We start from the raw sequence: 27,662 nt of genomic DNA, 5'->3' as shown, positions 1-27,662 counted from the left end.
AATGGGGTTTGCTACTGTATTGTGTTTCAAGATCTTTTTGTATGTTTTAGGTAAGTCTTTTTAAAAAATGTTTAAGTAAATATGCTCAGGAAACAATGGTTAATAACATTATACACATTTCAGGTATAAAACTTTATAATACAACACCTGTATACTCAACTGTCTGCTTACTATCCAAAGTCTAATCTATCGCCTTGTATTTGACCCCCTTTACCCTCTTGATACTCCTCCAAGCCCCGTTCCTCTCTGGAAACCACTATTCCATTGTCTGTATCTATGAGGATAATAGTCTTATCAGATATGTCTTTCGCAAATATTTTCTTCCAGTCTGTGGCTTGTCTTCTAATTCTATTCATAACCTCTGACTTTTTAAGAAACAAGTTTACATATGGACTAATCTAACACTGAATAGTTAACATTTCCTTGACTTATTTTAAGGATGAATATTATTAACCAAATTCAGTTGTTTTGAGTAACAGCTCCTGGCATATTAACAATATTGTTTTCATATTTACCTATAATGCCTATTTCTATTCACATAAACTACAAAATACAACCTCAAACCGATTACAGAGATATTTTGTCTGCAATTAAAAAAACAAACTTGCTGACAAATGCTCAGCACGAACATTATTTTCAAGATCAATAAGGATTTAAATAACACTTTGTACCAATGGTGCTTTTAAATGCTTGTTTGTCGTGAAAAAATATGTAACTCTGGGGAGCAATGAAATTAAAACTGACAATTTTATATTTGCTTCTCCAGCCAACACTGGAAGAGCAGAGACAATCTTTCCTATCCATAGTCATTTTTTTTTCTGTAGCAAGGATTGTCACATTTTCCCAAAAACTGGTTTCAAAGGCAGCTGTATAATAAATGGGGGTAGAGGTGGGGGGAGAAGGTTAAAATATCTCCTCATAGTAGATTGCCAATTAGTAAATATATAACAAATAACAATTATGATAAAACCATTGAATGAAAGTTTGTTAACAAATAGGACATTTACACTATCTTCCCAAAGATTACTTATTAATTACAAAGAGAAGCCTGGTGGACACAATCTTAACAAAGTAATTAAAAAACATACCAACAACTGATTGACATTATATCCCTCATAGTAAGAGGATGTATCACTTATGTAGCTTTCCTCCTAAAACTGTAACACAAATCTAACCATGGTGATACAATCAGATGAGCTTAAATTGAATGACAGGATATTTTACAAAATAATGGGCCTGTACTCTTCAAAAATGTCAACCTTATAAAAGAGAAAAAAGGCTGAAGAACTGTTTTAAAATAAAGGTGATTAAAGAAGTATGACAATTCAATGCAATGTTCGATCCTGACTCTAAAAAAAAAAGTTACTAGAGAGTTGTGGCTCAAATAAATTTATAAAATTTAAAAAATAGTTATTACAAAAGATGGTATTAAAATAACTGGTAATATTTGAACACTGATTATATACTAGGTAATGGTATTGCATCATTAAATTTCTTGAATTTGATAAAATTACACTTTGGTCAATACTCTTGTTCTTAAGAGATATAACTTTTTAAGAGTAAAGGAAAAAAATAAAATATCATATTATATCACACAGTATGTGATATATAGAGAGTAGAGCAATGTGGCAAAGAGTCAACAATGTGCGAATGCAGGTGAAGAGTATACGAGAGTTCACTATAATATTCTTACAATTTTTCTGCAGATCTGACATTTTCAAAAAATTGTTTTTAATTAACAAACAAAATCAAATGAATGGATAAAGATAAATAAACAAGGGTGGAGAACTTAACTAATTTCACCCAGCATAAAAAGTTTTCTAAATTAGGTCTATCTCCTTATGGACCTATTTCAAATACAATATTTCAAACATCTACTTTAGCTGTACTTCCAAAATCCTGTCAGAGATTATTCTTGCCTTAGAGTAAATAGGCAAGGAGTTCAATGCACTGTGCCATGATAAACATGAGTTTAAAGTCTCTGAGAAAGACGTCCAGCAAGGTGGATGTCCAACAACAAGGTGGACTGACTAAAGATGTCGCAAGCACATAAAATGCAGATAAAGTAAGACAATACAAATGTTTTGATACACAGCGGAACCAGAAATATTGAAAAATACCAGGTTCCAGAAAAAAGGTAAGTCAAAGGCACAGATGTAAGAGAAATTTGATGCCAGGCAGCTAAGGCCTATGGAAAGCAAGGTCAGGTTCTTCTAATGAACACATGAGAATAAGACGGAAATATGCTTTTTTGTGAACTTGTTAAATACATAAAAGAGAAAGAACATTATGCACAGGTCTTTCTTCTTTCTCTTTTTCTCCAAGTATCTCTTTGTTTTTCACAGTCTCTCTCTGTTCCTTCTTTCCCTTTAAATACATTATATGCAATCCAGATAAATATACTATTTTATAATTTATAAACAGTGAATAATTTTTCTCTCAGAAAACAAAAAATTAAAAGTGGTTGTGATTTGTATGACTTTAAGCTAACTTTTAAAAACTTTTTGTTATGAAAAAATTTAAACATCTCTCAGCTTCAACAGTTGAGATAAGGTCTGCCTTTAGCCTCTGCCAGAAATATACATGATTTCTCTCTGGAAGAAAATAATGTTATCCAAGCCCACATATTATCTCTATGATAATATGATAATATCTCTATCTGGTACATATTAAAATATACTAGGCATTCATGGAGACGAACCCAAATGACCAAAATACAACAGATAGAACAGACATTAGGAACACTGAGTTATCAGACACAGAATTTAAAATTAATATACTTAATATATTCAATTAAATAAAGCAAAAAATTGGGAATTTGACAGAGAATTAGAAACTATAAAAAGAAAGAAACAGAAATTCTATAAGTGAAAAACAAAAAACACTAACTGAAGAACTCAAGGAGTTTAACAGATCAGACCAACAGAAGATAGAAATACTGAAAGGGAATAGGAGCCAAAGGAAATACATCCAGAACGAAGTACAGAGAGGTTGAAGGGTAGAAAATAGAGACAAGTGAACAAGAGACACAAAGTAAATATACATTTTTGGGATACTTTTGGGAGTGAAAGGGCATTATTTAAGGTATTTAATCATACCATGGCAACAGGTACAAAATGAGACATGGGGTTGAGACATTGAGGACACAGAGAAAGGTCTAACATATGTATAATTAGAGTCCCAGAGAGAGAGAGAGAGAAGAAATAGTAGGAGAGAAGCAAAATTAGGAAATATATAACAGAATTTTCATGTAAAGGGGTAAAGAAAAATAAAGTAGATAAGTACGGTCTAGCCAGATTACTAGGGAGTCATGAAAGTGAGCAAAAGAGACTCTATTAGATTAATAGGGAGTCCTTGTAGATTCTCCTGTAGGTAAATATTTAGGGATATCAATTTGAATATAGACAGGGAGAGATGAAGTAAAGGGACTAAGAAGCAGAGAGATCAGCAAGGAAGCTAGTTTAGCAATATCAGCATTACTAAATTAATGTGGGATTATTTACACAATGGATTAAAGTGACAGTCAAAAAAATGAAGGGCAAATAATTTCAAAAAGACAACTGAATAATGTGGCAAGAGATCATATTAAAATGACTGTAGATAATATCTCTAGCCCTTAAAACTGAGAAGTTAGCATCAATTACTGAAAAAATAATTTCTGTGTTTTCCAACTTTTAAAAGTTTTTTTTAAAAAAAGCAAGATTGGTTTAATATTTAAAAGGAAATAGAATTGTCTAAAGTAACAAAGTAGATAAGAAAATACTTAATCATCTCAAAGAAAATACTTAATCATCTCAAAGAAAAAAAAATTAATTCGATGTTGACCCATGTTAAATTTATCGGTGAACTATGAATAGAAGATAATGTCTTCAACTTAATAAAGTACATCTGCAGAAAACCCACAACTAGCTGATATTTAATATTATGGAATGCTTTTATCCTATGATTAGAAATAAAACAAAAAATTTTCACTCATACCATTTCTAATCAAAATAGTACTGTGGTCCTAACCAGAAAAGCAAGAAAATAATAATAATAATAAAAGACATAAATATTAGAAAGGAAAAAGTGTTGTCTTCATATGCAGACAAACAAAACATAACATAGTTTTTTAATGTTTTGGATTCAGGCTTAAAAAGCTCAATTGGTAAATTAAGAACAGTTCACACAAAAAAGTTAAGCATAAGTTCAAGTGCAAACAAAACAGTAATTTTCTCACTTTCAGGCATCAAAGTTGTTATTAAATTCTAAAATCTTTTTCTTTTTAGAAAGTTCTTTGTAGCAAATGAGAAACAGAACAGGAAAGCTTAAACAACTGAAATCATCTTCTTACCTAAAAGTTACAAAGAAAGCTTTGAAAATAAACAGATAAACTTAATTTAAAAAAAAAGAGGAAGAGGAAAGAAAGGAAAAGAAAAGAAAGCAGAAGTGGCAATATTTATAACTGAATTCCAGGCCAAAAGTGATGAAATGAAAGGAGATTAAAAGGGATACTGAGCAACAATAATCTCTGAAAATATAATAGCCATAAACCTTTACACATAAACAATATAGCCATATAATACATGAAGCAAAAATTCCTAGAGATACTAGGAGAACTTGATAAAACTGAAACTATATCTGAAGATTCAACACACCTATTTGAAAACTCAAGCAGATATAAACAAAAACATAGAGGACCTGAATAATAAAACCAAGTCTAATGTATATAGGGCAAGTCACTCGATATTTTTGTAATTCGCATTCCTTTCATATAAAATGTTGATAAATAATAATGCCTACCTCATAGAATTGTGGTGAGGATTAAATGTGATAGTTCTTATAAAGAGTACTTGCCACATCTGAGATTCTCAATAAAGCTCTTAGTTATATAACTTTACCTTTCACACTCTTCTCTCAGATTCAAGGACACTAGAAATTGATCATGTTCTCTTTTTTTAATTTTTATAAGAGTTTATTTGAGCCAAATTGATGATATACTGTGGGGAGCAAATGATCTCAAATGCTCCTTGATCATGCACTTGGACCATAAAAAACAGTTCCAAAATGTTATTGCCCATAATACAATAAATCAGAAATATACAATAAAAAGTTACCCACATATACATTAAGAAGCTTTTTAAATAAACATTGAAATAAAAATCAGTTACAAATTATCTAAAATTAAAGAAATGGAGAATATTTTGACAACAAAACAAATGAGATAAAGCAAAAGGAGAATTCAGAGGAAAATTTACAGCCTTAAATGTCTTTATAATTTAAAAAGACTTAAATAAGTATTCAGTTTAAGAAATCATAAAGTAAAATAAACCAAAAGAAAATAAGTGGGAATAAAGATAAAAGCCATGCTTAATTAACTAGAAACAATTCAAAAACCAGTCCAAAGAATAAGGCCAATATCTGGTTTCTTGAAAATTCCAACAGAAACAGATGAAGGGGTAAAAACACCCTTTCGCTTGTATTTAAAACAGGACACCTAAATCTCAACAAGTATTTCTTAACATAATCTCTCTCCTAATAACCTAAAAGCTGTAGGCGGAAGGAATTGGGGAGTAGAGGGGAGGAACAAGACTGGAAAGACTATAAAATGATTTTAACTCTATATTTCTTTCACATTTGTATGAATCAAAAGTCAAAAGTAAAAGCAGTATTTCCCAGAATAACAATACTAAGTCATCACTTCTATATTTTCTTTATTTATCTGTACTTTTACTAAGAAGATACTGGTGAGGGACAGTCAACTGTGCTGTTAATTGAGCTGTTTTTCTAAGCAGTGGTGGTTCACAATCTTATCTCTTCTCTTGTAACCAAGGGCAGATGGGGGACACCACTAGAGCAAGACAAATTTCCTGTGTCACCTACACTGGCATTTAGAGAATTCCTCTAATAAGCTGGCCCACATTTACTTTACATTTAAAAACAATTATTTAAATTTAATCTTAAATCCCTTTAAGGATTTAAAATCCTTTAAAGATTTAAAACCTAAACTTTAAGAAAAGTTTCTGGATTCCCCAGTGCAAATAGGATAAGATAATCTCCTTTGCATAATTCTTGGTTACAGTGCCTTTATCCTATCAGGGACTGCTTGCAGTTGTTGTTCTCCACAATTTGACAGAGAGGAAGCAAGGACCAGCAACCCTATACATCCTTTCTTTTATTAAAAACGTTCATGAAAAAACGATGCCTTACAAAAATTCACCTTACTCAGCTCAACATTTTACTCAAGTTGGAAATTACTCCAAATCATCCACACATAGTTTAGGTAAGCTCTGTTCAAGAATAAACTTTTAGTAAAGTATACATACTTTAAGGCTCTGAAGTCAACATACAAGACAAAAAAGCCTTAAGCAAGCAATATGGTAGCTTGAAAATTAGCTGAACAGCCTGCATTTTTTATTCACTGAGTCTCTATACTTTTCTTCCATTCAAAAACAAAACCCAAAAAACCTTAAGTTGAATTATAAAGGGTCATATCAGTGAGGAATTTTTTAAATGTATATCCTCTAATCTGAGCAGCACTCCAACCAGTGTTATGAATGCAATTATTCATCTCTTCTATAATAAAGTAAAAAATATTTTAAATGAAATATTTAAAAATGAAGTTTTAGGGATATCTAGGCATAACTAAGATTAAATAACTTCCCTCCAAGTAAAAATTCTGAAACAAATACCTTCTACTCCCATTTGAGCAAAATATAATTGCAGAGTATTCGGAATGTACCTTATCGAGTGGCTGCAATATATTCTATTGTGGGTGCATTTTCCAAAGTCAAAATTATCCTTGAAAAATCACTTACGTAGTAGGACTTGGGTCTTTGGAAGCTCACAAGTTAATGTCTTAGGCTATTTTTTGCATTAAGGCTATGGATATCCTGCTCTGAGTCACAGAAGTCATAAACTAATGCAGTTGGGGACAGAAAAGACAATGAGAAAAAAAGAGATGTATTGCTGCCACTTCCATACAATTCCAGTATGCTTATATAGCAGGGTTCCACTGTGCCCAGCTGATTTAGTCCTTAAATAAAACAATTTGGAGTGTTTAGTAGCTAAAAAGCTGCATTTTGCTTCAATCTTAATAAGCACTCTTTAAAAAAAAAATACGAATATACAAGAACTTTTAAGTGTTAAGTACAGTAATGAAAAACCCAGTGGTTTGCAATTTTTATGAAAAGTAAATCTCAAAAGTTGCCAGAGCCTTCTTAATTTTATACCCTAAGGGGCATAATTTGAAAATAGTACTTGAATTAACTACATGCATCTTACTATACAAGTATATGTGACACTTGCTTCAGCACTTATTCATCATCCACTTTGTATTAAAAATGTTAATTCAGGATTCCATTCCACAACCATTTATTTATCAGACTTCTGCTCAGCTGAAATTGGAGTTGAAAACAAAAAACTTGTAATTTAGTTGGAATCACAATATTCACACATGAAAAGAATTAACACTTATAAAACACACAAAAACCTGGAAGTTAATTTAGTGTAAAGGGAGGGTCTGTTGTTTCTTATTATTGCACATCTCCTATTGAAGGTGTTCCAATAAATTCTACCACCTTAGGAGATGAGTTTTAAACTAAATATAATGAGAAAATAGGTGCTTTTTTTCTTTAATAGTCATTTCTTCATATTCCCTCTTTTCTCTCTCTCTCTTTGGCAGTGGAATGTCCAGAAGAGGAAGAAATATTGAAAGTAAAACGTTAAGCAGTTTGACTAGGCAAACTGGGAACTAACTGACTGGGAAAGTGAAAACTGAGACGAGTTAGTAGTGATGAGCCCAAGAAGGTGCTTAGCCACTTACCCAGAGATTTACTTAATGAGAATGGATCGCAGGTTTCCACAGGTCGTTCCACTGCCAGTAAGAAGACAGTCGTGAACCTTGGGTCCCTTTTTTCACTAGTCAACAGTCACCCTCACCTATACGCGGAGTACATATTTGGCACTCAACAAATCTTGATTGAATGAAAACCTACCTCACTCACACTGGTACCCAACCCCGGAGTTATGGACCTACAAATTATCTCCAAAAAGCCTTAGGACTCAACCCAAAGAACTGAGAAAGTAGAGGCGAAGGCTCTGGGGATCTTTGTTATGATTGGGAGCAATCAAGGGCCAATGAGGCCTACACCAACCCGACTCTCCAAAGATAGCTCAGGAGACTGAACTGCAACTGGTCGGCTTCAGCTTCCGAAGGAGGTCCCCGACGGGCCGCAGATCCACAGCCTCCCACCCGGGGGCGCTGAGAGATCTGGGGGTGTCTCCTCTAAAGTTAGTACCTGCGAAGCTGCGACACAGACAGTGGCTCGGGGCTCTCATTACGGAGGCCGGGGCCTGGGGCCGGCTAGCTGCGCCTCCTAGCTGAGGGTTCCGCGCTCCGGGGCTGCAGTGACAGCACGGGTCGCGAATAGATACTTCACGCCTCAGGGGTGGCTCGTGGCTTTTCGCTTTCAGAACTGAGCGAGTTGTCGCACTCACGTCGACTGGAGCTCCTCGAGCGTCGCCTTACTGCTCAGGCGGTCACTCCTGCCTTAAGCCTAGCAGCCGGTCGCTTCCCGGCGCCGCCATCGTTAGTGTTTGTTTTCATCCGCCTCGGTGAAGGCGGTGGGGTGGAAGAGGGCTACGGCGGAAATACCGCTGTCTAACCTCGGCCGCACTTTCGCTACACAAGAACGTCCTATTTAATCTCTTTCCTCTTCGAGATTTCTAAAAAAGTTGACTTCCTTCCTGTATAAGTTTTTCTGGTCAATTTTTTTCAAGCGTCTAAGAAAAGAAAAACGTAAATAAAGGGGTCTTTAAAACAGCGAGGACGTTTGGGCTGCGTGTGGAATGTGCGTCGACGAACCTGCGGTCGCCGCGGCAGAGACAGCGAGGACGCGGCGTGGGGCGGACGCTGACGCAGAGGGGCGGTGCCTATGCTGAGCGCCGTGGCGGCTCGTGTGCGACTGCCGGTTCCGGAGGAGGGCAGGATCCGGCTGGGTGGGTGGGGAGTGCGGCTGGTAACCTGGTAGCCTCCGAGAGGTGGGTGACTGGTCTTAGCTGACCTTGAGTGGTTGGCGCAATCAGACTTCCGGAACATTTCGTGTTCCGTAGTTAAGGTGCCGCTTAAAAGCGGCGGAGTCGCCTCCTAACCTTAACTGTCCCATACTCTTCTTCCGCGCCTTCCTTCCAACCTGTGGGTCTTCCCTACTTCCTAGTCCTCACGAGTCTTAGAGCACACAGTCTACGTCCATCGGGCCCGGTTGTGGGCGGTGTTTTTGCCCTTCCTACCTTGTTAGACTGGTTTGAGCACCTCTCGCATCCATCCTATACTTATCAGGTGGAGCCGGAGGGCTTTGAGTAACGAAACCCGCAGTGACTAAATTCCTGCCCTGGGTGGTTATGACCTATGTCAGCTGCTTCATGACCTGGATAGTTAGGAGCAGACCTCGTTTACTTTGTGGGTAATTATGCCAACACTTCCATTAATCTTTTGCTCTTCTCAGTGCAGATGCCAGGCGTTAAATGAGCCACCGAAATTCAACTCCCATTATCCTTGAAACCAAAAACAAGACTGTCTTGTGCAGCCATGAATTAGTGGAGAAAAACCCAGAGTTACAGGTATAGAATCTTTTGCTTGAACAAAATGGAAATTGGAGAAAAGGAATTATTGTAGCCCTTGAATCACTTTAAAGTCTTCGGTTATGTTTCTAATTTTTTTTTCTTTTAATTTTTACAGAGAGAAGATTATAAATGCCAGTCATTTAACATGGTTAGCTGTTGAATTCTGACATTTCTTTAAATACCTTCTTGCACCAACATCTTCACTGGAAAGAGTTTAAGAAAAGTAGCAGAAGGAAGGAGAGTCAATATTTACATGGACCATGGTTATACCTATAACAGTGCTTGACTGTGATCTCTTGTTGTATGGCCGAGGTCACCGGACATTGGACCGTTTTAAACTGGATGATGTGACTGATGACTACTTGATGTCTGTTTATGGTTTTCCTCGACAGTTCATTTATTACTTGGTAGAGCTCTTGGGGGCAAGTCTTTCTAGACCTACTCAGAGATCTAGAGCTATTAGCCCAGAGACACAGATCCTTGCAGCACTGGGCTTCTATACCTCAGGTTCCTTCCAGACTCGGATGGGAGATGCTATTGGAATCAGTCAGGCATCTATGAGTCGATGTGTTGCCAATGTCACCGAAGCACTTGTGGAAAGAGCCTCACAGTTCATTCACTTTCCAGCTGATGAAGCCTCCATGCAGGCTCTGAAGGATGAATTCTATGGTTTGGCAGGGATGCCAGGGGTAATAGGGGTGGTTGACTGTATCCATGTGGCAATCAAAGCACCAAATGCTGAAGACCTCTCCTATGTGAACCGCAAAGGTCTGCATTCTTTAAACTGCCTGATGGTGTGTGACATCAGAGGGGCACTAATGACTGTGGAGACAAACTGGCCAGGCAGCCTACAAGACTATGCTGTGCTGCAGCAATCTTCTCTTAGTAGTCAGTTTGAAGCCGGGATGCACAAAGATAGCTGGCTGCTTGGTAAGTTTGTAGGGAAAAATGCTTATTTTGTAGCCATAGAAAAATTATATAGCAGAGTAGAATGAAATATGGCAGTCTATAGACTTTAGTCTCAGTCCTGTCCTTTTTTTTTTAATGAGACTTCAGGTGAGAACTCTGAGCTGTAATTTTTTAAATCAGCATTTAAAAATATTAAAGTTTAAAAATATATTATTTGACCCAGATCTTCTAAGAGTTTATATTGGAGGTGCATGTTCATAAATATGAGCATTGGTGATGTAAAACAGAATTACATATAAGAATTTTCATTGCAGTACTGTTTGTGGTTGAAAACCAGAAGCCTGCAAAAATATTCCCTTTAAATATAACCAAATACTTCTCAGTAGATCTGGCTAAATATAGTACATCCATACAATTGAGCCTTAATTTTTATCATCTGTAAAATGGTGAAAAAAATGTCAACAGCAGTAATACCTATTATTAGGGATAGGTAATATATAGGAAAGTTCACTATAAAGAATTGTATAAATATGAAATGTTATTTTGCCATTGGTGATTGTCTCTATATGAAAAAGATAGTAGACACACAGTTGTTATAGGAACTCACTTCACAGATCTGCCCAAGTGCCATTGGAAAGACAGGCATAGTAATATGAGTAGGACAAGAACCCATTCATAGTGAGCCTTGCATTTAGTTAACAGTGATAAAACCCTTGAGCTTGGCAGCTTAGTTTTGTTTGCTTGTTTGTGTGTTTTAAATTACTGCTCTGATATGAGCAACAGGAGTTATCTTGTATACAACATATGTGAGAGATGATACATTAAGGATTGGAAGAGTTCTCTTTCAAAACCACTAATCATATGTGCACTGTACATATTCATAACACAGTGTTTAACATGTAATAGACACCCAGGAATTATTTCTCTTTAATGGGTTTTGTTGCTCTTTAATGTTCTCACTGACTCATAAAAGAGAAACCTCCCTGTCAAGTGGGAAGAGACTACTGTTGCAATGATTGGTTTGGCGCTGCCAGGGTTCCATGTGTAACATCTTGGAACTCAGCGATTTTCTTGAGTTGTTGCTTCTGCATACCGTTTGCAGTGCACCACCACCTTTTCACTTTACTGGACTTTTATCTTAATCCCACCTTGTGCTTACTTTGAACTTTCAAATTTCCTACAACTCACACCAAGAAGTGAAGGAAAGTCTGTTTTGCAAGTGTCTCTTCTAGCTACTTCTTCCACAGCTGTGGGAGTACTTGAGTTCCAAGCTCATTTCTTGTGAAACCACTTTGGTACCCTCACTGTAAAGGCAGCTAAAATTTACTGAGCATTTAGAATTTGTCAAGCAATGTTGTAAGCACTTTGTATTGGGATCCTTATAAAAACTCTTAAGGAAGGTAAATACTAATATTAATATATTTACACATGAGGAAATTAAGGCACAGAATATTTAAGTTACTGTGTTCAAGTTTTAAAACTAGATCATATGAGGAGTTATTTGGCAAATACTCTTTTTTTTCAGGACTTCAAGGTCATGTAGGAATTACTGATTTTCTTTCTCTTCACATCTTGGGACCCCAGATTCAGTTGGAATCATGGCTTTAAAGTAGTTTTTGAGCTGTTTACAGGACATAGTTGAAAATAAGTAAAAACTCTGGCAAATTTTTATATACGTTTCTGATTCCCCTCTTTACAGGAAGCGTAGAAGTGGGAGAGATGGATATTGCAATAACATTTAACAAATGTTTATGAAGTTTTGGTACCAGGCTACATGTTAGGCACTAAGGATAGGGAAAATAGACCCAAGTAGAAATTGATTTCCTTGGTACTGTCAGTTCTGGTACATACCCATTAGAAAGCCTCCATGAACTCTAACAGGAAATCTAGTTTGAAGACCCCTGAACTAGTATTGTGTTTTGCGAATTTTTCAGATCAAAAGAGTCATCTGGAGATTTATTAAAAATGTATATCACTGGGCCCCACTTCAAACTTTGGGAGTGATAATTTTCAAGGAAAGAATCTAGACATCCATTTTTAAGAGGTGCCCTAAATGATTCGTCCAAATACATAAGTTTGGGAAACACTGGTCTTTAGAGAATGTGTGGACAAAGGGGTAATGTAGGGGAAGAGCAGCAGGATTATGAGGAATGAAAATATGTTAAAAAAAAAAAAAAAGATGGCTGGTTGTATCTTGACGCCATTAGATTTGTGGAATAGTTCTAGATTTGCCAAATCTATGATTGGCTGTGATTCCCTTTTCGTTTGTTTAGCATATTTTACTGTGAGTGTCATCCCTTCATGTCTTCATTCTCATCTGTCACTTCAGAGTGCATTACCCAATTCTCCATCTCTAAATATACCTGTTCCTGCAAACAATTCAGCCTGAGTTATTTCTTCAGCTCTTGGTTCAGTCTTGTTAAGCAGCTTTGGTAAGATCTGCCAGAATGTCTTGTGGATGACTGATCATGTAAGCAATTGTAATCTGTTTAGCAATTCTGATCCTAATCCCCTCCTGAGTGTGTCTGTCTTCCAGTAGTGTTTGGATTGTAACCAGTTATAACCAATTAATGACCATGAAGTATTTTATAAAAGTTCTACATTAACTAGTTTGTTCTGTATGTCTCCCCTATTTAAGGCCCATACTGTTTCTCACAGAAACATTGGACAAATGTCATTTGATATCTCTTTTACAGAATTACACTATTGTTTTTGTGATTCTGAGTCTGATATTAGCATTAGTGACTAGCTTCTTCCCCTTCCTTTGCCTGACATATTAAAGGATGGCTGACTATTTTGATATTCTCATTTGTAAAATGAGTTCAATAATATCTAACCTGGCAGAATTTGGATTGGATAATAAGAGAGAATATTTTTAAATTACCCAGCACAGTGCATGCTTCACAATAGGTATTCAATGAGGCAAAGGTATTATTTTCATTATTAGTTACAACATCAATTATTTAAATTCAATATTTAGTAGAAGTGAGTTCAGTTAAGATATAGGTTGTACTTAGGACAAAAAGGAAAAAAGTCGACCAAATTAAAATTTGAAATTATTATGAGACTTCTTAGATATTTCAAGTATATCCAGTATACCTGAAACTAATGTTGTATGTCAATTATATTCCAATAAAAAATTTTAATTGAAAACTATTAAAAACAAAGTTAATCCAGTTCTCGGAACTGTAAGCTTCTAAAGGAGAAAAGTACTATATGTTTTGGAACCGTGCCGAACCCTCTCTGAACAGTCCATAACTATTTACTAAAATTGCTGTTGGGTCAGGAACACAGCAATTGTGCAAGTTGGTACTCCTAGGGCCTTTTTGTCTCAGTTCTAAGAGGTTACGCTTCCACGTGAGACATTTTTTCTGCCAGGAGTAGTGAGTCAGGACAATTAAACATTATAGAAACGTCATACTGTTGTGTTAGGACATTGTACCCCAGTTTTGTGTTTTGTTTTAGCACTTCCCAGGATCATTTGATAAGGAAGTCACTTAAGGGAAATGTGTATTATTTTAATTGATTTCTGATTTCATTTTCTCATCACTGACTTACTATTTGCATCATTATATTAATGTTCTTTGTTAATATGAAATTCTACCAGTTCCTCTGTTTTAAAGTCATTGTTTCAGTGAACATAGTATTAAGGAAGGCAGAACACATGAATTCTGATGTCTACCACAGATGCTGGCACTTTTATTTTTCTTAGCACTGGGAGAATGAATTATCTGAAATCCCCAGGTAGTGCTTTCAGATCTGACATTTTTAATGGTAAAGTTAGAAATTGTTTTCATAAATGTTTTTGAGATCTTGTGGCAGAATTCTCTTTCTCTTGTGCACTTTTGCTCTTTCGAGATTTTGAAGATTGGCTTGCTATGGGATAGTTTTTACTAAACTTTTATTATAGGAAAATATCTCTGAGCTCAGAAAATCTAGGAATTTTATTTCCTCCAGAGCCGTATCCTTTCAGACTTGGCTTTCTTTAGCTATCAGTCTTTTTCTCTGTTGGTTTTAACCAAGGATGTTCCCAGCAAAAATTCATGCCTACCTGCTCATGACTGTGGCATGCTTTCTCTTCACCACAGCATTCCCTTTCCTTCTTGATTTTTCTGGTGTGCTTTGGCTCCAGAGGCTGTTGCATTTTCTCGTTCATTCTCTGTATATATTCCTGGATTTTCCTTTTTGTTTGTATTCTAGTTATAATCACTTGTAATTTCTTTGGGCCTTCCCCACAGGTGACAGTTCCTTCTTTCTCCGTACCTGGCTCATGACCCCACTTCACATTCCTGAAACTCCAGCCGAATATCGCTATAATATGGCCCATTCTGCAACTCACAGTGTGATAGAGAAGACTTTCCGAACCCTCTGTGCCCGATTCCGCTGCCTGGATGGATCCAAGGGGGCACTGCAGTACTCACCAGAGAAGTCTAGCCACATCATCCTGGCTTGTTGTGTCCTCCACAACATTTCCCTGGAACATGGGATGGATGTTTGGTCCTCTCCAATGACAGGACCCATGGAACAGCCCCCTGAGGAAGAGTATGAGCATATGGAGTCCCTGGACCTAGAGGCTGATCGTATCCGTCAGGAGCTGATGCTCACTCATTTTAGCTAATGTGGAAAGTGGAGAGGAGGGAAACTTTCTAGAAAGAGTTGTGACAAAGTTCCTCCCTCGTCACCCCCTACACAGTTCTATCATTTAGCATGACAGTGTGTGGACACTTGTCACAAATAGACATTTAATCTGTGTGTTTTACAAAGGTTGGAGCTATGCCAGAATATCTTTATTCATTTGCAATTTTATTAACTAAACCAAAACCAAGATAACTCTTCCCTACTATGCATTGGACTCCAGGTTGAGCGCCACTCATCTGAAAGCTCACTGGTTGTAGATATTTATGATCATACCTACAAAATTAAAGCAAAGGTGGAAATGGTATCTAGCCAGGACACCCTTTTTTGTTTGTTTCAATTATCTGGATATTTCAAATGAAAATAACATTTACTTGTCCTGAATTACTTGGATGGCATTTCAGCTTTTCTATTTTGCTGCCTATATAGGCATAGGAATAATCTGAGACAAGTGTAAAAAGTAAATTTAAGTTGGGGAATGGTCTTCTGATGTAAGTAAATGACTACTAATCTGAGTTTGCTGCTTTGTATTTTTAAGAGGATGTTAGGGACAGTCTGAAACCTCCATCTTTAGTCTTTCTGCAATAATTGTACTGTGACCTGGACTTAGTTCCTAGGGAGAACATCTGGACTCCAGCTCCTATTTCCAACCCTGAGTCGGAGTTAGATGCTAAGTGGGTTTAAAAATGCAATCAGCTTAAAGAAGACAAGTCAAGTATGGATAAAGTAGCAAGCTTACACTTTGCAGGAGATCTAAAGACACTGATAGGTTGATAGAGGAGATTTACCCAAGTTTTGACAGCTTACATCTAAATAGGTCACATTAGATCACATTTCTTATGATTATACTGTTAGAATGTCTGGCCATTCAGCTTTGATATTCTTTATATAGAAGGAAGATTTAGAGAATAAAGAAAGCATATGAAAGTATTAAAAAGGAGAAGTAAGAAGAATATAATTTCATTTGAAACGAATTTTGGAGTTAGACCTACTTGAAAATCTTATATACAAAGTGATGGACAGAATTTGCGAGAAAATAATCTCCCACCACGTCTTATTCTAAAATTGTACTGATATAAAAATAACCTGATTGGAATAATGAAAGTGTAAATTAGGTTCACACGTTTGTGTCATTGCTGGGACAAAAAGAGACTTTCCTGAGAATTGTCTTGTTCCCCGTTTTTCATCCACTCACTATGTGATACCTCTGAATTGTCCTCTTGGATCATTTCCTACCTGCCTTTGGCAATGTTGATCTGGTGATATTCAAAGTAAAGAAATGAACAGCTGATGACAGAGAAGTTTGGAAATAAATTGAGGGTGACTCATCCGCAAGATTAAAAACAATTTGGATTATTATCTGCTGTTTATTTCTACTCCAAATGCTATTTCCCATCGTCATCCTACTCTATAAAGAGTGGATCCATTTGGCATGAGGTTGAATTAATATGTCATTGAGATGGCAGAGGACAACAAAGAGGTGACTGAAAACTTTAGCTCTATTTATTGTGCGGTAGAGGTGCCCTGTTATATTTTTTTAATTTGTAAAGTTTAACTTGTGACTCAAGCTTGCTTAGTCTTCTCCTTCGTAAGGCAGTATTTTGACTCTCACAGTCTTTACAAATTTCCTGAGATGGATATTTTTCCCTATAAAATTTTGGTTCTGAGTATTGTATGAGGAAAGGGTTACTACCACACATATGTTATAAGTAGCAAGGTAGAGTGTAGTCTTGGGAAGTGCCTAGCATTTTAGCCTAAAAAAAGCTACATTGCAGGAAAATTGGAGTTTTCACAACTTAACTCACTAGATGGTGACCTGAAGCCTGAGTGGGAAGGACAGTGTTGGAGAGATTTCAAAAGCAATTTCAAGTCTATCACTTGCACACCGAAGATGATTTCTAAGTGCTGAACTGACCAAACATTGGCTGGCAGTGTTTTTCTCTGGGAGCATTTTATTTCCTAATAATTCTACAGAGTAACTGTTCAAATATTTTCCTTTAATCTCTTTTTGACCTAGATTTTTACAGGCCAGGATTTTTTCAGTTCACAGTTACACTTTCCCCAAAATGATCTAGGGAAGGGATCAGAGTCTTTACTTTCAAATAGCTATGAATTTACTGATAGAAGCTTTTTCTAAGTGTCTGAGAGGTCTCTTCTTGAGGCTCTTATTGTGGTTTTATAGTATCTTCCTGGTACAGTTTTGGGAAAGAGTCAAGAATTTGCCTGTCTTACGTAAGCCTCATCTTCCCATAGATGACCATCTGGCCAGCATGAGTTTTCCACATTTGCCCTTAGATATTTCAAGATAGCAAAGTCCAAGGATATGTTAAAGGAAAACTACAATATTGGGTCATCACTGGTTTACTAATTCCAAATTATACAAAAGAGGGATCATAAACATATTTTTAGTTTAAAATGAACTGAACAGAGAGGGAGCTCCTTTCCTTACGTGTGGACTATAAGAGTCTAGCAAATTAAGAACAAAAAACAAGACACAGTTTTAATGGAGTCATACAGTGAAGATGTGTAAGAGGTAGGGAGGGGCAAAATAGAGGCTAAACCAGGTGGTAGACATACTACAATTGTATCCCTGCCTGAAACAAACTGAAAACAGCTCAAAGACCAAGCTTAGCACTTGCTTTCCCTGACAATGCAGGGAAATTGAGGATGAGGACAAGAAAATGTGAAATCAAGGAGTCTTAACCATTGTGCATTCACATATCCCCAGGGTCTATATTGCTCTCTAGATCTGACTTAGATTTTACAAAATTGTAGATAAAAAAGATCATGGACTCAGAATTAAATAAGACTTTGTTGACTGAAAATGTCCATGCAGGAAGAAGGGTAAAATGCTCGCTGAAAGATGGGGACACCCCAGTTCTCTGGCACATAAAATTCACAGGCTTTTTTAAGAAACAACTATAATCTAAGACTCCCTTTGTGATAATCAAATAGGAGAGAGAAGATCTCGATAATAAATAGGAGCAAGGAAAGTAGACCTTGAAATCATAAATCAGTAAATTTGGAAAAGTGTTTGAAAGGAATCTCCATGTTTGCCCAGCAAAACATTTGGGAATCTATCATTCTGTTGAGACTTTCTTTACCCCTTACATATACAGCTTTCTTTATGGAAGGGCTGATTTCTTTGCCATTCTAGAGTCTTAAAATGTTCATACATTTCAATCCATTGATAAATTCCAATACTGGAAATTTATTCTACATAAATTTTAAAAAAGAGCCTCCCAGGATTGATCTCTGAGTTGCTCCTACGTCACCACACTGCTTCTAACTCTACCATCCAGTCCAAAGTATGTACATTAGCCCATTGTATGTATAGTGCTGTGAGACCAGGCTACAAAAGAACAAAATAGAATTGCAACAGTAAAACCTACATTGGCTCATCATTTTGGCTGCTTAAGGCCCACCTCCTCTTCCTGGGCTTCCTAATAAGACTTATGGTACTGCTAGAATTACCTCATCTTAGGTTCAGGCCTGATTTGTTTCTCAGAGCCCAGAGCCAAGATAAGGAACCATCTCCTCTCCTTCTCTCCTTTCTCCTGCCTTCACCCTTCAATCTAGGCAATGTCCCCGGTTCAACATGCCCCAATCCTCTTTTCCTGGTTTAGTCTTTCCAAATTCTTTTCCATGTGATTGATAGTGGCTAGGTCCATTCATAGAGTGACTAACTGTCCTGGTTTGTCCAGAGCTGTCACAGTTTTAGCACTGAAATTCCTGAGTCCTGGGAAACCCCTTAGTCCTCAGCAATCAGGGACAGTGGTCATTCTACTTCAGGGAAAACATTGTCTTACCTTCAAGGTGGTGGCTCCCCCAGGAGAATCCTATTAGAATACAACAATCAACATAATAGTGTCATCCTACTCTATAAAGAGTGGGTCCATTTGAGTCTTAACACAAATATGTAGGCATCACTGGTGTATCCCGGGATGATCTTTACTTCTGCCTACCTAGTTTTCTTTTTCAGGTCTTCCTCCTGTGTAAGGAGATTCCTGTAGGTTTGAGGGTTTCAGCTGATCTCTTCTATCCAAATAGAGCTCTCCATAAAAACAAGCAGTAATGTACTGTCACATTGAAGCTTAAACCCATACTTGAAAAGAAACAGTTCTCTCAAGAAATTTATCAGCAGAGAGCAACTCTGCCTGCAGAATAAGCCATATATTTTTTAATGATTTCACTGACAATTCTAGCCTCAGCTTCTCCAAAATCTCCATTTTTAGATGGCATAAGATTTATATTTGCATCACCTTCAGGCGTTTCCCCCAGAATAAAATTTTCCAGCTTTTGAAAAACGAATACTTCTTGTACCTTTAAAATTATTTCCTTTAGCTTTTCTCCCTGAAATCTAGGTTTCAAAATAATGTCGTTATTTGGTCAAGTCTGAATGAGGACTGTAGTTGCAGACACTTATACCCCACAATCTTCTCCAAGAAGGAAGCTTCTCTAAAGCATGTATTCTAGAAGTAGAAACTCAGCTCCAGGGTGAAAGCAAAGGAAAGTCTATTTGCCCCCTCCTCATCCAGCTACAGGAATGTGGTAGAGACTGCTTATTTAGTTGTCACCTAACATCCATTTGCCTCTGACTTTTGGTGGGTACATAACTGCCCAGGATAAAGACTAATTCTCACTTAGGTTGGTGATGTGACTAAATTCTGGCCAGTGGAATGTATATAAGTGGAAATGTCCTGTGCTATTTTCAAGATGTGTCCTTATGGCTAGGAGATAGGCCTTTCCTCTTTCAGTTTGCTGCTGATTGGAATGTAGACATGATAACCAGAGCTTGAGCAGCTCTCTTGGACCTGAGATGAAAGCCTCTTAGGGAAGATGTCAAAGCAACAACATAGAAGCCTGGCCCCTGACACTGAATGGCCACACCTGACACTGAATGGCTGTACCTCTCTGGATTTCTTTTATGTGACAGAGAAATAAACCTCTACCCTACTTCTTTACTCTTTTTGTTTATGTGTGATAGGTTCTAAGCATTAATTGTAAGGTTATAACTGCCTCTTTCCAAGAGCAGCAATATTTGGAAGCAACATACATATTCAACAATGCGGGGCATGATTAGTGTATCCTCTCATTGGAATACTGTGCAACTGTTAAAAATTAACTATTAAAGACCTTAATAGAAAAATGATATAATGTAAAACAACAACACTGTTGTATCTGTGCTTAAATTAAACTTCTAAAAATTATGTAGGGTATTTCCAAGGATTACAAGGGAACATGAACAAATTAAAACTTTGCATTTTGGAAGCAGATTATTAAATTCTTTCTTTAGACTTTCATAAATGTTGCTATAATGTTTACTCATTTAAAAAGTCTCCTAAAACAGTGGTAGAGAACAAAAGCTCAGTGTTTTGTCTTCATATTATGGATGCTGGTCTCATCCTTCATTACATATGTAAGTTGTCCTTTAAGTATTTTCACAGACCTAAAGAGATTTTTTAAAATTACAATAATTTATAAGTAAAGCTAATGTTGTAAGGATGTGGTCTTTTACTTTGATTAGATTATAAACTCTTTAAAGGCTGGGATTATCATTTTCTTTTTATAACTTTGCTCTCCAGGTCTCCTCCCTCTTTAGGAGGAGGTGGGGTAAACTATTATTGCTCATACTTGGTAATCCATATTTGTAGTGATCTATGTGATTTGTTTAATTGTATCTAGGATGTACATATCAATCTATATTTGTGCTGAGCATATTTGCCCACTGAGAGACTTCAAAAAGGGGCTCTTGTGTCAATGAACATGTCAACACACTTAGTCAGGTTTTGAACCCAGAGACTTTTGATCGTTAGGTAAGAAGCATGCCTGCGGTTCTGGGTCCTTGGAAGAACATAAAAAAAAAAAGTGTGTTAAAAATTTTTTTCTACCTTAGATCAGTCTACACAACCCTGAATTTTCCCAGCTTTTCCTCGCTACGATTATAGGGGCTAAATTGGAGCTTTAGTAGATTTTTCACTTTGTTCTTCAGTTTGGATTCTCTCTCTCTCTGTGCTTCTGTCACATGTACGTGTGTTTATGTATTATAATCTTTACCCTTCATTCATCTCACTGTTGCGTGAGTAAACTAACGATCGAACTTGCTCAATTGAGACAGTGTGTTGGGAGTCCATAGGTAGTCGCTGAACTATAGTTAGACAAGTGTTACTGTGCTAACTTGATCTTCAGTAGTCTCAAGAAAAACTCCAATTGTCTTAACACTTTTGCCGGCAAGCAACACAGAAAATGGCAGAAACACAGCCTCCTTTACTCCATGTCTTGTGATCTGGGTTTGTTTATTTCTGCCTTGGACAGGAGCCGGACTTTGAGTTGGAGCGGAGATCTTTTTCGGCGCTCGACTGTAGTTCCTTGAACGATTGCGCCGGCGCTCTCCCATTGATGTCTGGGACGTTCGTGCATTCGGTGATCTCTTGCGCCGTCTTCTTGCTTGATGTCTCCTGAGCGGCGGCGGCGGCGGCGGCGGCGGCGGCGCCGGGTCGAAGGCTGACTTATCCGCGAGGCCTTGCGCTCAGGCTGCTTTCTCCCGCTGGTCGGTAGAGCGGACCCTTGCTTCCTTCCTGCCTCTTCTTCCTCTCTGTGGCTCAGACCACCCGCCGGGCTGCAAGCCGAGCCCCCGCCCGCCTTGCAGGTAGGCCCGGGAGGAGCCTGGGAGGCCCGGTCCGGCATCCTTCCGCCGCCGGGGTGAGAAGACCTTGGCGCCGGCGGGTGGCGGGCGGGTCGGCTGCGGAGACGCGGCCAGAGGAGGAGCTACCTGGCTGCGTTCGGGGGCGCGGTCGGAGAGGCGGCGGGGGAACTGAAGGGGAAGTCGGAAGGAAGGAGAGATGCTGGGGCTGCCCGGTGTGCTTCGGTAGGGAGGGGATGCTGGGTCTAGGGCGGGCGTTGGCACCCCCGGTGTAGGGGATAATCGCTTTCCAGGAACGGATAGAGCTTTGCGCGCTTTGACTCTCCCTTTCTCCCCCCAGCCCCCAAAGGTACCCGTGTCATGACTCAGTTGTACTGGGGACCCCCTCTGAGATCAGCCTTTGAAGGGACCCTTGAGTAGGTGGAGACATATGGAACCAGTCCCTCTGGCTTCCGTGAGCGAAGTGTCATGTTCTCGTCTTTTTTTCGGTAGGGAAACTGAGGCTAAGGTATGGGACGTGACTTTCCCCCTATCCCTGACAGACCTTTAAATGCACCACAAGTCATTTTTGTCATTTACGTGGTCACGTTTTCATTTTACCAATCACTTTATGTACACCGTGATTTGTCGTTTGATTGTCTGTGACCCTTCCTTCCTAGAAATATAGTCTGTCACTGGAAACTTCAGAAGTAAAGGGGCCATGTGATCTTTTGGTTGGTTTTACTTTTCAAAGTCTATTATTTCTGCAAGCGTAGCAATGACAGTTTCTATTTTTTTAATAGAAAATTGTGTTTTCTGCTTAGTTCGCTTTCTGATTGACTCTTATTCTCTTTTCCTTCTGCCTGTTTTTCAGTGAAAATCTTTCAACTGTAGTGTTAAGAGGTTAATTAATGTCCAACAGAAGATGATCACGATTTTGACGTCAGATATTTGTCCTGAGATAGTTTGCTTTCTAGGAAGAATCTAAAGGAAACCCAAGAAGTCTTTAAGAAGTTTTGTTATTTTTGATCAGTGGTTTAGTTACTGCGTATAATATAGTTAAAAAGTCTGTGTGTAGGAATCATTTAAGTATTGATATATTTAAGTTGAAAGTTAACATTCTTAGAGCTCAGTTATGTTTTCCTTTTGTCTCCCAACTTGGAAACTTTGAGGACTTAGTGTTCTTACTTATTTTATTTTCATTGGATTCAGTGTCATGATCCCAATTTATTTAACTTTTTTGTTGAAAAAAAAATAAGCCAAATGGTCATTCTAGGTTGAATAAGTATTTCCATAGTATGGAGAATCAGTAGGAGAATGGTTTTAAGGGAGAATAGACTAAATGCCTAGTCCTTGAATGGAAGCCTGTGTTCCTTTAACAATTTTAGAATTCTCTTATGAGTTTTGGAAAGATTATTGTTCCTCTATTTTTTTGTGTGTGAGGTCAGCAATATTTAAATGAAGGGGACTTGATCGTGAGCGATTTCTTAGTTACCAGGACTTCAGTTCTCCTAGAAAGGGATTAAGGAAGAGCCACCAGACTAATCTTTATGGAGAATCTAGATTGGGAAGTTATATGTAGAATGTGTGTTCTCTGAAAAAGTTTTCATGATAGAAGAGAATTTATATCAGAAGAAATAATTTATAGAGGTATCAATGTCCCCTGGGGATTGATAGGTTCTGTATAGAATTTAGAGTTAATGTAATATCTCAGTGGCTCCTAATGAATGCTAAATAATAAATGGAGTTTGCTAAGAGTGTCACAAAGAAATTTTAGGAACATTTTCTTATGTTTTTGTAGGAAATAGAGGTTTAAGTTGAATTGAGGAGGGCAAGAAATTTGGTCACGATGATAGGAAGTTACAGGGATAGAGCTTACCAGCTTCTCCCTTGCTTTGTGATAGAAATTCACTCCACTGTTAACCTTTCTTGGTTAAATCTTGTGTTCTGTCAATGTCAGATCACACTCTCTTCTGGCATTCTCTTTCAGGAATTTACAGGCTCAGAATGTGACTTAGTTATTCTATCTTCTCTTTTAATAAGAAAGTTTTTGGGGATTATTAAAGATGTGAACTTCTTTGAATGTTTTCTGGAACTTACCCTGGAAGCAGTTACGTATATCATTTGAAAAAGATTAGTTATATATATCACTTGAAAATAAGTGGTTATTTTTATTAACACCAGTAACTTAGCTTTATACTGTATAATTTTAAAATATTTTCAACACCTTTGAGGAAACTTATGAAACTTATGTTTTTGATTGTTCTCTTTTAAACTGCATATTAATACGGAATCCATACATCATGGTCTTCTAAGGTCTTCATGAATGTTGGCAGGTTATGTTGACAGTTTTTTTTCACTCTACCCATTTATCTCACTCTTAAAGGAATTGGAGAAAAGGTTTTGTTGTTAGTACAGTTAGGTCTTTTTTTAAAGATATGTCTCAGCCTTGATAGAGTTATTTTGGAATGGGAAGCCAATCTTTTTGCCCAGTGGTTTGGTTTACCAAAAAAAAAAAAAAGAAAAGAAAAGAAAAAACCTTAAGTTCTTTTAATCATAGTCATTCTTGTTTCTTTATCCAGTTGTTCCTCATAAACTCAAAGAGAACTTTCTGTTTCTTTTCATAATTTATGTTTATACAGAAGTGCGGTGGTACAACCTGTCCTGTGGTTCAGGAGTAATTTATATTGTGTATTTTCAAGCTCCTTCTCCCCCCACCCCAAGTTAATTAGATCTATTTTTTTCCTTTTCATAAAGCTAAAGTGAGTTACTGATAATTGTGATCAGTTATTGTCAGAATGTATTTATGTGCCCAGTAGTATGTGGCAGTCTGCCAAAGTGATGTGGTAAGAAGAAAACAGATTAAGGAATCAGGAGACCAGGGTTTAAGTCCTAGGCTTACCAGCTTACTAGCTGAGAAATCTTGTACAAATTATTTAAGGAGGCCATAGGGAAGGTTACTACTATTCTTTATTGAGCATTTACTGTCATGTTCTTTACATGTGTTATCTCATTTAATACTCATAATAATCCTTTAAGGTAGATATTATTTTCCCCATGGATACTGAACCCAGAGAGTAAATAATTTGACCAGGATCACGCAGCAAGTGTATAGCAGAGCTGGGCTTCCAGTCTAAGGGTTTGAATGCTTTTATGAGTCTGTATTTAAGAATAGGAAAGATAATACTTCTGTCATAATACTTCTGTTGAAAAGAGTACATGAAGCTGCTTCGGAAAGATAAAGTACTCATCAAATGTTAACCTCCATGCTATCTTACAGCAGCAATGAACAGATGTCATCTAGGTTTTTGGACTTCTTTTAAGGCAGCATTATGCTTGAGAGTTATGGAGGGTAGAGGTGACAGACATTAAACCAGCACTGGAAGAGCTTACTAACATGATGAAGAAAGGAGTAAGGGCTTGGACATGCTAGTGAAAGGTGAGTTTTAGGTGCTGCTTATTAAGATTGGATGAGATTAAACATATTTACCCCCTCTATTCCAGTTAGTCCTGGCTTATGTGTCTGTAGGTTAGTGTAGTAAGTATCTTTCTAACTTGTCCTCTGTCTTTTTCCTTTGCTCTTAGGGCTGATAGTCTCCACTTCTCCATCTAAACTTTTCCCTTTCTTCATTGAGTATTTTCTTATACCATGTTTTTCCTGAGGTATGAATTATTCCTATCAGACCTTTTGAAACTATTTCTTGATTGTGACTCTATATTTTAACGCTTACCTTTTCAGACTTTAGTTCATCTAGCAAATATTTATTGAATGCTCATTAGATGGTGGAATACAAAGGTAGACGTGAGTGTTCTTGCTCTTATGTAGTTTATTCCAGTGAGTAGCAGAGTTGACCAGGTATCTGCTAAATACTGAAATTTAGGTTGTGCTCTGAAGGAAACAAACCAGGGCTGACAGAGAAATGAAGGAGTAAGGAGGGCACTGGGTTTTCATGGAGATTGAAGTCACCAATCATGGCATCCTTAATGCTTGTAAAAAGTTACAATCACGACATACCATAACTCAGTAAATTAAGGTTCCCCCACTGCCATCACAATGGGAGTCTTCATTTAAGATTGCTACATGCAATGTTTGTTACTTAGTGTATGATGACACTGGGTTTGGCATAGTAAAGGATAACTGTGGCTTAGTTATAATATAACTATCCAGCATGCCTGATTAATCAGTTTACGTTTTAAATTCTAATGTGACCTGAATTTAATTAGTTCTCATGTATTCATTTTTTCCAAAATAATTATTCTTTGGAAGTTGAGTTCAATGGATTTGAACACTAGATACATGCCTTCAGGTGTTTTTCTAGTAGAGAATAAGCTGAAGTACTTAGTCGTATATAAGGGGAGAATTAGGAGAATTGTCATGGAATTGAGAGAAGGAAAATGTAGGTCTCTGCTGAGTGTGTGTATAATAATACCTACAATCTTTTTTGGTGCCTTTCTCCCAAGAATTTAAAGTATTTCGCAAACATTTTTTACTACTTACTGGAATCATATTTCTATCTGTAGAATTGATTTCATCATTTGTTCATTTCTGCTTCCCAGGATAGAATATATATTCTTCCATGAACCCAAATTACTTTGTTTTAGGTATATACGTCTATGATACAGTGAAACATCTAAAATTTTGCTGAGTTGGAGAGGATTAATAACACATGTTTGATTTGGGGAGAGAATCTAGCTGACCGGTGAAAACAGGGCAGAAAAATAAGTCTTCCTAGACTCTTGAATAACAGCAGAGTGGCACTGAAGCCAGGCAGTCTGGGTCCAAATCCCAGCACTACTACTTAGCAGCTCTTCGACTTAGGCAAGTTACTTAACCTCTTTGTGCCTCTTCTCATCTGTAGAATAGCATACAGTTGTGAGAATTAAAAGAGTTACTATGTGTAAAGTATTTAGAATAGCAAATAGCACTGTGCCAGCTATTGCCTTTTTCAATATTATTAAAGCAAGATAAAGATTATGTGTTCTTTGAAAGGAGAACTAATAATAGTGATGCTAATAGTGATGCTTAGTTTGAAGTCTTCTGAGAAAACTTGAATAGGAAATAGGAAGTTAAAGCAGCATATTTGTCCCCCCTTCCCCTCAGTGCTCTTCAAATTAAAGTAAGAGGATGAGTCCTTACTGGGACAGAGAAACCTAGAAAGCAGCAGTGTCTGAAAAAGTTCCAAATGTAAGATAGATGGCACATTTGAGGATTTTGTAATATATGAAGCAAAACAGGCCAGAACTATTTTAGGAACAAATAAATATTTCTTTGCAAAACAGGTAGAAAATGTTGGCATCTGAATTTTACTATTTTAACTGATTTATCATCTACATGAACTGTAATTGATGCTTGAAGGATTTTGAAGTTGACAAAAAGCATAGGAAAGAATGATATTTAGGGAAAAGTCGAAATTAACAAATCACCTTGGATATAACTTCTGAAGAGTGAACCTTGTTTTGCATAGTGGTCAAGACTAAGAATCCAATAGAGTTAGTTTTTTATTACTCTTATTTCTTTATGCTATTATAAGTTGTGGGTTGTTTCATTTTTGCCTTAACTATTCATTTTTTCCTCTAAATATTTATAATATTTCTGCTCTGTCATTAAAAACTTTAATGATTAGATTAATTAAGTTAAAAAGGTAGACATCCATTCGGTGAATGTTTTTGAATGTCTGCCTCTGTGGAAGGTAGGGAGTGAGAGTACAGCAAGAACTGATGAGAACTAGTGCTTATTGTAATGCTTTGTACCAGGTACTGTACTAAGTGCTTTGTGCCATTGATTCTTCTTATTCTCATAACAACCTTATGGTGTAGGTACTTTTATTTTCCCCACTTTATAGATGTGGAAATTGTGGAACAGAGAAGTTAAGCAGTCTGCCAAGATGATAGA

General features: G+C 37.1%; 3 protein-coding genes across 14 annotated transcripts in view; 2 read left to right on the top strand and 1 right to left on the bottom strand.

The window, feature by feature from the left end:
* The window catches only part of ATG13 (autophagy related 13), a 40,676-nt gene extending 31,923 nt beyond the window's left edge, over nucleotides 1-8,753 (bottom strand). For 2 of the 5 annotated variants that reach the window (XM_023528749.1, XM_011356924.2), the window contains exons 1-2: nucleotides 8,280-8,753; nucleotides 7,805-7,920 (exon numbers count right to left, since the gene is read on the bottom strand). The gene's annotated coding sequence lies outside the window, so the exon portion shown is untranslated. The remainder of the gene's footprint in view (nucleotides 1-7,804; nucleotides 7,921-8,279) is intronic. The other 3 variants (XM_011356925.2, XM_011356926.2, XM_023528747.1) reach the window with 3 other exon arrangements.
* A 147-nt stretch (nucleotides 8,754-8,900) lies between these two features.
* Nucleotides 8,901-16,506, top strand: HARBI1 (harbinger transposase derived 1). Of its 4 annotated transcripts, none has more exons than XM_011356921.2 (4): nucleotides 8,901-9,021; nucleotides 9,491-9,600; nucleotides 9,719-10,533; nucleotides 14,751-16,506. In XM_011356921.2, exons 3-4 carry the CDS (start codon nucleotides 9,864-9,866, stop codon nucleotides 15,128-15,130), a joined length of 1,050 nt encoding a protein of 349 aa, XP_011355223.1. In that variant the 5' UTR covers nucleotides 8,901-9,021; nucleotides 9,491-9,600; nucleotides 9,719-9,863; the 3' UTR covers nucleotides 15,131-16,506. The 4 variants fall into 4 exon arrangements, with proteins under 4 accessions (XP_011355223.1, XP_023384519.1, XP_011355224.1 ...); XM_011356922.2 differs by having other exon boundaries at nucleotides 8,928-9,021; nucleotides 9,486-9,600; XM_023528750.1 differs by lacking the exon at nucleotides 8,901-9,021 and adding an exon at nucleotides 9,050-9,175 and having other exon boundaries at nucleotides 9,486-9,600.
* A 5,061-nt stretch (nucleotides 16,507-21,567) lies between these two features.
* The window catches only part of AMBRA1 (autophagy and beclin 1 regulator 1), a 147,658-nt gene continuing 141,563 nt past the window's right edge, over nucleotides 21,568-27,662 (top strand). For 4 of the 5 annotated variants that reach the window (XM_023528727.1, XM_011356918.2, XM_011356915.2 and 1 more), the window contains exon 1: nucleotides 21,568-21,796. The gene's annotated coding sequence lies outside the window, so the exon portion shown is untranslated. The remainder of the gene's footprint in view (nucleotides 21,797-27,662) is intronic. The other variant, XM_011356919.2, reaches the window with a different exon arrangement.

Source organism: Pteropus vampyrus, unplaced genomic scaffold (assembly GCF_000151845.1).
Source record: "Pteropus vampyrus isolate Shadow unplaced genomic scaffold, Pvam_2.0 Scaffold31, whole genome shotgun sequence".
In the NCBI taxonomy this organism is placed as follows: domain Eukaryota; kingdom Metazoa; phylum Chordata; class Mammalia; order Chiroptera; family Pteropodidae; genus Pteropus; species Pteropus vampyrus.
This window is presented reverse-complemented; position numbering and strand designations above follow the sequence as displayed.